Source organism: Watersipora subatra, chromosome 4 (assembly GCF_963576615.1).
Source record: "Watersipora subatra chromosome 4, tzWatSuba1.1, whole genome shotgun sequence".
NCBI classification, from domain to species: Eukaryota; Metazoa; Bryozoa; class Gymnolaemata; order Cheilostomatida; family Watersiporidae; genus Watersipora; species Watersipora subatra.
The window spans coordinates 55596352-55608375 of record NC_088711.1 but is presented as its reverse complement, the minus strand read 5'-3'; the positions used below and the strand labels follow the sequence as shown (position 1 = coordinate 55608375).

General features: G+C 33.3%; 1 protein-coding gene across 1 annotated transcript in view; it reads left to right on the top strand.

The window, feature by feature from the left end:
• LOC137393347 (cysteine-rich motor neuron 1 protein-like) overlaps positions 1 to 11415 on the top strand; it is a 55078-nt gene extending 43663 nt beyond the window's left edge. The window contains exons 3-12 of the mRNA XM_068079855.1: positions 1389 to 1538; positions 3589 to 3666; positions 4925 to 5014; positions 6239 to 6328; positions 6718 to 6807; positions 7408 to 7485; positions 8350 to 8439; positions 9982 to 10152; positions 10604 to 10745; positions 11176 to 11415. Coding sequence (XP_067935956.1) covers positions 1389 to 1538; positions 3589 to 3666; positions 4925 to 5014; positions 6239 to 6328; positions 6718 to 6807; positions 7408 to 7485; positions 8350 to 8439; positions 9982 to 10152; positions 10604 to 10745; positions 11176 to 11191 — 995 coding nt within the window. The 3' untranslated portion in view covers positions 11192 to 11415. The remainder of the gene's footprint in view (positions 1 to 1388; positions 1539 to 3588; positions 3667 to 4924; positions 5015 to 6238; positions 6329 to 6717; positions 6808 to 7407; positions 7486 to 8349; positions 8440 to 9981; positions 10153 to 10603; positions 10746 to 11175) is intronic.
• The last annotated feature ends 609 nt before the right edge of the window (positions 11416 to 12024 follow it).

The window sequence follows — 12024 nt, the reverse complement described above, 5'->3', positions numbered from 1 at the left end:
GGAGGCAAAAATGTTCCGCCTCCTATTATCAATTTGCTATACACATTTTAGATAATTTTTATATATACGAAGGCCTCTTATTAGGGGGCCTCCCATCCTACATATTTTGAGTATATATATACACATATATATTCACATATATATATATATACACATATATATATATACACACATATACATGTATATATATATAAATATATATATATATATACACATCTCAAGGTTTGTGTGTCGTCTGCAATTCTGTCTGTCCAGCTATAGTGATTACCATCTAACAATGAAAACTCTGTATCACAGAACTTCTCTTTCACCAGGCAACAAGCTAACCAACTGAGCTACTCAGAATGCATTACATGCATTGGGTGGTATGAGGGGTTATCTAGGTTTAAATACACATAGCGACTGCATTATGTTACAGCGCAACATCACTAAAGCTTGCTCTCAGGGCTCTTTTTAGGAAGTTTAGCAATACGGACACTACCTTCCTTAAATTAGCCATTGGCAATGTAGCAGGCTAATGGCAAATGGCAGGCAACTGCATTACCTGCCACTGTTTATAAGCTGATTTAATACCTGTGCAATGCCGGATATTCGGCTAATTTCATCATAAAAGCATGTTTTTCGGGCCCCTCTAGACCATTAGGCTAAACCATCCTTATCATTTCTAATTATATGATCTATCCTTATCTCGAGTGCAGGTTCCAAGTTAAGTATGTACTTTATATTATTAATTAATATTACCTTTTGCATTTGTTTTGCTTGTAAAAGGTTTTTAAAAGCCATTTTGAAATTCATTACTTATTTTTTAATTGTAATTGCTTTCACAAATGTGCCGTTTCATGTTTCTTTCAATTTCCAGTTCTTTCTCATGGCACTCTGTAAAAGTTAAGAACTTCAATTGGACAGTTTTATGTTGCGTTATCCTGAGTAGGCATTGTCTATACATTCTCTCTCTGTTCGGTCAGACAAAAGTACCCTCATGCGCTTCACTGCTCTACGTTTGTACCAGTATCGAGAGGCACCAGTACTATCCCTAAAAAGTTTCAATACAACGAGCTTTTGCTGCAACAGTAACCTTTTTTATACACAATTTTTTGTACCTATTGTTATTATTAATTCAACATGTTCATGATTTTTATTAATTTTCTTAGTTCGTAATAATTGCTTCAGTATCAAATCAGTTTACACTGTAATCGTTTGATGTATACACAATATATATATGTATTTATATATATATATAGATATAATTTATTGGCGATAACTTCATTTTGAACAGAATTTTTTCCAAATTCCAGTTGTGCCATACAGCAAGCATAAAGCATAGCAACAGTTAGTAAATTGAATCAAATGAATGTCATCTTACGCCTGCAAATATCTCTTTTTTACAGTACCACCAGACCTGTCATGTGTTTGTGTAAGAGCTCCATGCCCCTGTCCTGTAAGCTGTCCAAGACTAACCTGTCCTGTAAACTGTGAAGCAGCAGGTGGTTGGGTGATCGGTCCTGATGGTTGCAACACGTGTGAATGCAGACCTCGTGGTATGTAAAGAAGCATATTGCTCAGTAACAGTTGCATATTCAAAAAAATTGACACTTTGTTAGAGCTGGTAATTTGTGAAAGTAATTTGTGAATAGTAATTGTCAGCCCTTGACAGATAATTATAGTGAGTCATATCAAAACAGGTAATCAAAGTAAACAGGTAACCGCAGACAGAAGTTGACACAAGTAACAAATATGTAATTATTAGCTCACAGAGTAATTCATTTTGTCATTTTTCTTGAAACTTCATCTTGACTGCAGACTAATTCTAATAAATATTTATTTGAAAGCCATGCATGTCATGCAGATTATTATAAAGACCAGCATTCAATGGAAAATTTTTCCATGCAAACTTATGAGCGTTTAATTGGGCAAAAGGCATAAATTGTTATGTTATTAAACATCATGGTGGTGATTTCAAACAGACTTTAATGACATGCTGTGATGATCTATGGATTCCGACTCAACATGAAGGAAGTTAATGGCAAAGCAAGGATGAGGTTTATAATGTGTCTGCTATTTATGAAAATCAATCAGCATCAATCAGCATCTATAAGTATCTATCAGTATTTCTAATTAGTGTATCTTCAAGTGTGTATAAGTGTCTATAAATGTCTATAAGTATCTATAACCATCTATAAGAATCTATAGATATCTATAAGTACCCATAACTACTTATCTTTATCTATAAGTGGATATAAGTATTTATAAATATCTAACAGTACCTACATAAACAACTGTAACTCCAATAGCCTTTGGAGTATCGAGTGCAATTTTACCTGCGAATCAAACGTGGCTTGTCCAAGTATCGGCAACAGTCAACACAAGTGAGTTGCAGCAAAGTGCGTTTTTTAGAATGGCTAAGATTTTGAGGCAAATGCTCCAAATCTCAGGTCTCTGGTAGGAGACTTGAGCATAAATGGAAATTACCACTTGCTTAAGTAAACCAGGTGAAATTAAAGACTTTTCTGTCTTTTTTTACAATTTCTTTCATTTTCATCTTAAATTTATACGATGCTTTTACGACAACAATCCGTGAACATGTTCATTGAGAGTGATTGGCCCTAATGTATAGGCAGGTGCATCTCTGAGTTTATAATAACATAGACTGTAGCACATTTATATGAAAAATCAAAGCTCTTAGATTACCACTTAAACACAGCATTGCTTGGAGTTGCCTGCTTTTAAACATTAAAAAGGCTTGAAATAATGTGTGGAGCTCTGGTAGTTTGCTATTATAACTCTGCTTTAATTTGAGGATGTTTTAACGCCATGGAACACCGTTTATATTATAGTAAAATTATTGTGGAACCAAAAGATGGCCAGTTTCGAGCAGGAGGTCGAGTGTTGGGAGCTGTATATATAAATGTATACACGTATATGTAGACACTATACATTCACGTATATATATATTTATATATATACATATATATATGTATATATATATTTATTTGTATATATATATATATATATATTTATATGTATATATATTTATATATATATTTATATGTATATATATTTATATGTATATATATAAATTAGAAAATTAAATATATATAGATATATATATATATATATAAATTAGAAAATTAAATATATATAGATATATATATATATATATATATATATATACGTACACACATTTGTATATACACATATGAATGTATACATATATTTAGAGTTACATATAAGCTATATACAGAAACACAAACATGTAGATGTTGCTAATCATCAGCAGCCATATTTTTCTCATTGCTAGCTAGCATTAAATGCTAGCTAGCAATTTATCAATAAATTTTATTGATAACTAGACATTTATAGCTATTGTTCTAACTCAGCCTATGCTAGTAATTGGTTATTACTGATAAACAGCAGTGTCCTACCCTGCCTAATCTGTGCTAGGGCAATAACGATAATACTAATAATAATATAGTTATATACTAAAATGATAAAAGAAAATGTATTTGTGACTTGTTTTACATATGCAATACTACAGGTTTCATAGCTGAATGTGTTTACCTACACTCATACATACTCAGCCTGTTTTAGAGTGCCCTCCTGTCTGTGAGATATACTGTGAGCATGGAAATGTGCTGGATAGTAATGGCTGTGCAACCTGCCAATGTAGTGAGTATTGCATTTTGTTGTAAAATGGTTTATAGATTACCTCTATATTAGGATTTACCTCTATTGTAGGATTAACTCTATTGCAGGATTAACTCTATTGTAGAATTAACTCTATTGTAAGATTAACTCTATTGCATGATTAACTCTATTGTAGAATTAACTCTATTGTAAGATTAACTCTATTGCATGATTAACTCTATTGTAGAATTAAGAATTAACTCTATTGTAGGATTTACCTCTATTGTAGGATTAACTCTAGTGCATGATTAACTCTACTGTAGAATTAACTCTACTGTAGAATTAACTCTATTGTAGGATTAACTCTATTGTAGGATTAACTCTGTAAAATGTAAAAATGTTAAAATGTAAAATGAATTATATTGTAGGATTTGCCTCACTGGGCTATCAAAAGCACAAAATAGATATCATTTAAAGTTTTTGTTTTATTTATCTGTGTCAAAAGCTTCCAATTATAAAAAAAGTGATTGTATAGTTGAAACAGAGCAAACTGCTATGCGAAAAAAATATTTACTTAGTTATAATTAATAGATAGCTATAGATTTCTGTATTGTATAGTATGAATGCTATTTCATTAAACCGTTAAAACAGTGATAGGTTGATTTAAGCAAATATAAATCCACTTTTTTCTACTTCTTGATCCTAAAAAAGCTTGGTAACTGACTAACTCTTTGTAACGCAAGATAATTGTGCCAATTTTAGCCAAGCTAACACGAAAACCGCTGTGCAGGATGGCGCATGGCTGATTCTCACCAAATAACAGTTTGTAATATTTGTGTAGTGTTGTCCTATAAAATTTATCTTAAATTAACTATTACAAATAACAAATTACTTCTTTGGTATATCAATTTCAGTTCAAATATAAATTATTATATACTTGAGATAAAAATGAATGAAATGATCAAATTTAATAGCTAGCAAATAAAAGTTCGCATAAAAAAGTTGTAATTCATTATTGATCAACTGAGTCGTGATTTTCTTTGGTCAATTAAGTCGTGATTTGTTATCGGGCAATGTATTATAATAGCGAAATGTTGGGACCATGCACAATTGACTTACTGGCAAGCGGGTGCAGGCAATATAACTTACAATGTGAATAGCATGTTTCTCTCATAGGCTACCTGAACCTACAAAATCTTCTAGTGTATGTGCCAACTTATACCACATGCACTTATGATTAAATAAAGTTATAGATACATGTATATTTTTCTCTCTCTTCATCTATATTGCTTTGGTTTAGAGCCTCCACCCTGTGAGCCAGTTCGTTGCAGACGATTTTGTGAGAACGGATTTGCTACGGATGAAAATGGCTGCGAAATATGCCAGTGCAGTAAGTCTCTCATTGTTAAATTCTACCTCATTCAAACATTTACTTATCACGAAAGGAAGTGGTTGTATTCAAAGTATGTTATATCTAAACACTTCTGTGCTGTGGCTAAAATAATCTGTGAAAGCTGATTGATGTCATCAATAAAATCTCAGTAAATATTTATATTGTATACATAAATGACCAGAGACTGTGTAAGAAAATCATTTCATATATGATATGCAATAGCTAATAGAGCCATTTAGAAAACAATTTTGCATCTATTTTAAAGGACTATTCCAACAGAATTTGATAAAATAGAAATATCAAAGCATCTATCATAAAAGTTGTCCTATACACGTGGTATGTATCAAATATAGAAAATCAGTATTCTTTTTAAAGCAGCTCAATGATTTAATCAAATAAGTCACTTTAGGTTGGGGCACCTTTCCTCTTTTATTAAATTTAGAACATGTGATTAAGAAGTTGTCTGCTCTTCAGGCTTCATAATAGAGAAGGTATTCCTTGCCTCTTAATCGTTCTTTGCTATAACGATTATCGTGAAGACAAGGAGCAGTTGAAATAATACATGTCTGCGTAGAGTGACTGACTAAGGCTCTTATTAAGTCAGTTCAATTGCCTATTTACCTAGTATAACAGACATTTTGAAGAATTCAGATTTTCTGAACGTTATTAGAGTGTCAGCATGTTCATTTTGAAGCAAAGACCTACCATCATGTCTACAAAAACAGTGTAGGTGCAGACAACCTGTTTTTAAATAATTCACAATGAATTTCACAAACGAGTCTGTGTTTGAAACACTTTTATAAATTTTTCACAGCCGCATGAATGCCATTTTTAAACCTTTTTGGTAGCAAACTATAAGAATGGCAAATTAAAACTGCATAATAATTATGCATAATTATTTTCTAAAAAAAATGTTAAGGTGTTGCAACAATTGAAACAAAAATTAATCTAAAATTTGCTTAAAACATTGTTTGGTTAAGCTATATTTCTAGGATTTGTGGTAAAACTGAAAAATGATTTGCAGCTTTTTCTGGCAGTCAAAGGTTAAACAGTTACTAACAATATATGCTGACTGGCTGATGACCAGCTAATAGATTATAAAGTTTCACTTATGACCAAATATGGCTACAGACCGTTATATAATAAAAATGGTTATAATATGGTTATAATATGGTTATAACAGCGTATGACATTTCTGTGTACCTACTGCTGTGGTTTTAGAGCCCCCAGTATGCCAACCAGTACTCTGCAGGCTATATTGTGAGAACGGATATGCCACGGATGAAAATGGCTGTGAGATATGCCAGTGCAGTAAGTCTTTTCATAGCAAGCAACTAACACGGCTTTTGCAGCTGCGTAAATTCATCTCATTCGGAGAACTATTCTTACAAAAAAGCATTGGATTTTGTGTAAAGACTTTATGTATGTCTATTGATTTTATGTTTGTCTATTGATTTTATGGGTCACCCAAAACCTGGTGTTTGGTTTGCTGTTGTGTGGATCAGGTAAAACTGCAACTGTTGGGTGCTGCAATTAGCTTCAATGCCATAAAGATATTTATCAACATATTATTGGTCCATTAGCTGACTGAAATGAGTCAATGATTGGCTTATTAAATATATAGTTTTGTCTTAAAAACTCAGCTTTGTTTTGGTAAAAAATAACCTGTAAAAGTTATTAAATACTATATTACGTTATAGAGCCAAATATCTGTCCTGCCGTAAGGTGTAGTCAGCAATGCCCTAATGGCTATGAGACGGATGAAAATGGCTGCCAGACCTGCAGATGCAGTGAGTATTCAGACTTCTTACAGTCAAAACCTTCTATTTAGTAATTGCTCAAATTTTACAGATGGTTAGAGCAAATACCTCTGAATGCACAAATACAGTGAATACATGTTTGATAGCAAAAGTAGGAAATTGAGTGTAACCCTTCTGAGCTGTCTGTACGGTTTTTAAAAGATCAAAGCAAGCTCATGGATTATTTTTTTAAATCACAAGTATCCTGACAGTCTTGTATGCTGTGTGAGATTGTCAGATTTAGATAAAATGCAGGGAATCACTATCTGCACAATTATTCTCTTATCACCGAAGGTGGTAGATTGGTGCAGGTGTTGGAATGCAAGCCCACCAAACTGAAAGCTGCGAGTTTGAAACATATAAAATGAAATATTTTTTTCTGAACTCTCAATCATGGCATTGGGTAAATGAGCAGACAAGGGTCTTATTATAGTAAAAATTTCTAAGCTAGCATTTTTTAAAGAAAAACATAATCTGTAACTAGCAATAGTAAAAATAGTAATCAAGATATAATAAAGCTAATATTTTCCTTTTTACAGATTCAGTTGGCAAGGATCTATGTAGCAACTAAACAAAGCTGTATTTTTTTAGGGTGCGGGCCGGTCTGTTATATTTACTGTGAGCATGGTAACATACCAGATGAATATGGATGTCCAACCTGTCGATGCAGTAAGTTATTTTATTTTTAATCAGATAGCGTTGCCAGCTTGTAAAGGAAACTGCCGGTCTCCTTTACTCTCCACAAGAATAAATACACCCAAGTGTATTAGCTACAATAATATATATAGATCTCGTAAATATATAAATATACATGAAATTAATGCGTGTGCATACAATGAAGAACCATGCAGAGAGACTGCACGAGCTCTGCTTCATCACTGATAGCAAACTACTTATATATCGATGGAGTGCGATAGACTCTGCTTTTTTCTTATCACTGCGGGTGGTCTCCGCATTGTTGTGTTGCTTGGCATGCTGAGCCAGATCACCAGTGGCTGAGTCCGAGTTGTGATATTGAGATTCAGACTGGCTACAACGTCGGTCATATGAACCATCTCGTTGGTCTGGGTCACGGTGCTCTGCCTTTACAAGCTCTTTAAACTCTATTTTACTAATATATTATGTATATAATATATTATATATATATATATATATATTAATATAATATGTATTTCAGTTGCTCAGCTATATTTTTAGTGTTTAAGTACGCATATTATTATTGATGCAAAATTTCCATGTAATAGATTTTAGACAAATGTTGACAAATGAAAGTGGAAAAACTTTTTCTGCCTTTTACCATGATAAAATAAAAAATTGAAACACAAAACCCAAAAGCAATCATGTAGTAAAAAAATTTCATTCTAAAACACATTATTATATGACAGATAAGCAGCACTTTTAGAGCTGCATACAAAATGATATGAACATCGCTTTGATAGTTTATAAGTGTATGTAATACTTTGTACTATGCACAGGTCATTCCAATGCATACTGAATACCCTGAGTTGAACTGTAAGTTGTTTGCTTATACAGGACCAAGGCCCTGCCCAGCAGTTCGTTGTGCTGACCCATGCCCAAATGGTTTTGCTCTAGATGAATATGGCTGTCAAACATGTACATGCAGTAAGTTTAATCACTAGATCTTCTCTGTGAGTAACTCTCTGCTTCTCATTCTATCAATCCTCTATCCAGATTATCAAAAGGGATAGAAAAGTAATCTCTTTTTTTGCTCTCTCTTTTGCAGTTGCTTTCTCTTGCTTTCTCTCTCACCTTTTCACGCTCTCGCACTCGCTCTGTTGCTCGCTCTCTTGCTAGCTCACCTGCTCTCTCTTGCTGTCTCGTGGTCTCACTTTTTTGCTGTTTTGCTCTCTCACTCTCTTTCTCGCGTGCTCTGAATCCCTCGCTCTCACTCCTTTTCATCTTTCACTCTTTCGCTCTCTCACACTCTCGCCCGTGCTCTTTTTTACCATTTCACGCTTTTTTGCTCTCTCCCATTTTCCCTGTTTTGCCGTTTCTTTTGCTCGGGTTTCTGATCTCTTGCACTCTCTCTCCTCTCTTTTTCATCTCACTCTCTTTGCTCTCTCTCATTTATTCTCTCGCTCTCTTGTTTTCTCACTCTCTTGTTTTCTTGCTTTCTCTCTCATTCTCTCTGCGCATGCTTTCACGCTATCTCGCACTCTCTCACAATTTTTTGCGCTCTTGCGTTCTCCTGTTCTCTCGCTCTTGCGCTTTCTCACTCTCTTGCTCTCTCGCTCTTTTGCTCTTTCACTCTTTCATGTCCTGTGAGAACGCAGACGATCATGGTTCTCCACCCTTCCTATCTCTTGTTCTTCTCAACATTGCTTGCTTTGATACCTCTGCTCTTTTTCTTTCTGATAGTTGAGCTGACATCTATTTGCCTACACTTCCCAAGTAGGTCAGCTGCTATCTGCCCCTGCCTCTCTCTGCTTTCCTTCAGCTTTTCCTGTTACCACCAAATTCTCATGCATACAGAAATACAGAAATACATACAGAAATAACTGGAAAAATATTCAAAGAAAGTTCAAAGAAAGGTTTCAGGATAATCTGCAAGAAGACTAAAAAATGCTAAACGCTTTTAAACTAATTTTCTGTCACTGCTAGCGTTGGGGGTTATTACAAAATTTCTGAAACAAAGTCAGTACATTGGACTACGTAGTAGCTCTTTGCAGTTTATTGTGATGCTCACCAATAAAAACATAAAAATGCAGCATTTGCTATTAGAAACTTAGTGAGAAATTTAGTGAAACTTGCCAGAGAAATTTAGTTTACCTTCAGTCTTGGAAAATACTTTACTTAAAGAAATGAGCCTCTGGCTAAGAAAGGATTGTGCAACAAAGAGTCTATAGCAATTTAGTTAATTTAAAGATGCAACCTTTCATCAGTAGAGGTAGTAACTTGACCTATGATTTTTAGTTAAAATAATCCACTGCATACACAATGACGCAAACGAAAATACAAGGTTCATCTAATAAAATCGCAGGCTAGATATTGTTAATCAAAATTTAGCTTCTTGTCACGCTATTCTCAAAAGTAACATCTTGTCACTTTTTCCAGTTTGTCTGAGGTCACAAGTTTATCGTTAGATTGTATGGGCTCTTCTTATGCAAGATTTAGTTGTATGATCAAAATCTCCTTTTGATACAGAACCCGGTCCTGCTCGCTGGAGCCAATGGGGCCCTTGGTCACAATGCTCTGTGACTTGTGGTCAAGGCGTCAGACGTAGAACAAGAACTTGCTCAGATCCATCTGGCGATGGTGAGAACTGCCCAGGTAGTGACTTTCAGACAAGAAACTGCAGGTACAGAAATTGTGATGGTGAGTAGCTTTATCTAAAACTATTCAGAAAAAAGCAAACCAACTTAGTCAAAACTAAGAACTTGTTTCTATCTAAAGCATGTTGACTTTACGAGACTAAGTTAAATATCACTTTTAATAAATATAATAACAATTGAAAAATTGTATAGTGTGGCAATGCTGCAGCTAACAAGTTGTGGCAAACAATAATCAGTAGCTTGCGGATTTTTAACCAATAGACTGTCAGATTAAAACTAAAAAAAGCATTCTTAGAATTCTTAGACTAGTATAATCAGCTATTTTTTAAGTTAGATTGTAGAAGAAAAGTGAGTTCAAGTGTACCACCGCTACATTAAAGCTTTCCAGTGTTGAGTTATTACTTCATCTGTACTATAGCCCAAATATAGTCTAATTTTTAATCAATAGAATGCGATTCTGGTACATGAGTGTCAACTAGTTGTTGATTATACAGGAGTTGACAAACCAGGAAGATGTCCCCGTCTCCGATCAACAAACAGGAATAACAATCGCTCATGCACACGGGATTATGACTGTGAAGGAAGTCTGAAATGTTGTCCATTGAGACCTGGTTACAGAGTTTGTATCAGACCAATGTGAGTATCTGACTGTTTGAGTGCCTAATCATCTTATGAACGGCTAATTGTTTAATTTAAATTAAAATATTTTTGTTTATGTTAACACATAAATATCCATGAATAATTTTATCTTTATAGTAATATACCAATATAAACATATATAGTTTTACAATTAAATACACCAATAAAATTTATATTTTTATATAAATTATATAAAGTTTATATATATGTTAATATCTGCATAATATAAATTTAACATTAAAAATAAGTATATTAATGTATGTTATTATGATATATATTTGTGAGCCTTAAACATTATAAATATATAATGTATATAAAAATGTAGAGTATTATACATACATGTAAATATATTTAATATAATATAATTTAATATAATTTAATATAATAGCAAATTAGTGAGCCTGAAAATGTTATTTTTCTGTTGCAGATTTTATCAAAATTAAAGTGAGAGTATGAGTTCTGCTTGACCGAAAGGAGAGACTTTTCTATACATGAAGAATTGTGGGAAGTTAAACCTTTTATCACTCATGTTCTTATCTTGTGTTAAAGACTACCTTGTTATGTAATGTTAAAGAATTTTTAAAGTTTTATGTTACCCTTATAAAATAAAACCCTGAGAAAGCAATAAATTACAACCCAGCTTTAACAAGCTGGTCACAATTCACTATGAGTCAGTTTACAAAAAGCTCTTATATCTGAAGGAAAGATATTCAATCCTACAAAAGAAAACAGATGAGATAAGTTAAGGGGAACTTAAATATTTCTGCAAAGACACTCATGTCTCTCTAGATTATACATATTTACATATTATTTATACTAGTACCATTAAAGATTCTCCGATGTACTGGTAAATCGCAGATAATAACTATCTGTAGTAGTAATCAGCTCGATCTCATGGTGGTTGGTGAAGCCATAGAGCGACAGTTTAAGATGCTGAAAGTTGTGAGTTGAAATCACATACTATTCAATCTTTTTTCATATCCTCCAACTGCGACTTCCTATGGGAAGACAGACAAACAGACATGGTCCATTTTGTAGTAAAAACTAAATTAAACAGGTAAAGCATTAGAAATAAACTTGCACAACATTTTAGTAAATTTTATTAAAAAGTATCAGTATTTTACAATCATTTGAGATGGTTTATGGTGTTTGTGGAGATTGGCTTCGAGATTCTGATTGCCAGGATGTTTTGAGATTGGAATTGATAAAACTTGTTCGCGATTATAGTGCTCGGCACAAGCAAAAGTGTAATAATGGAATTCATAGCTGCGAAGAG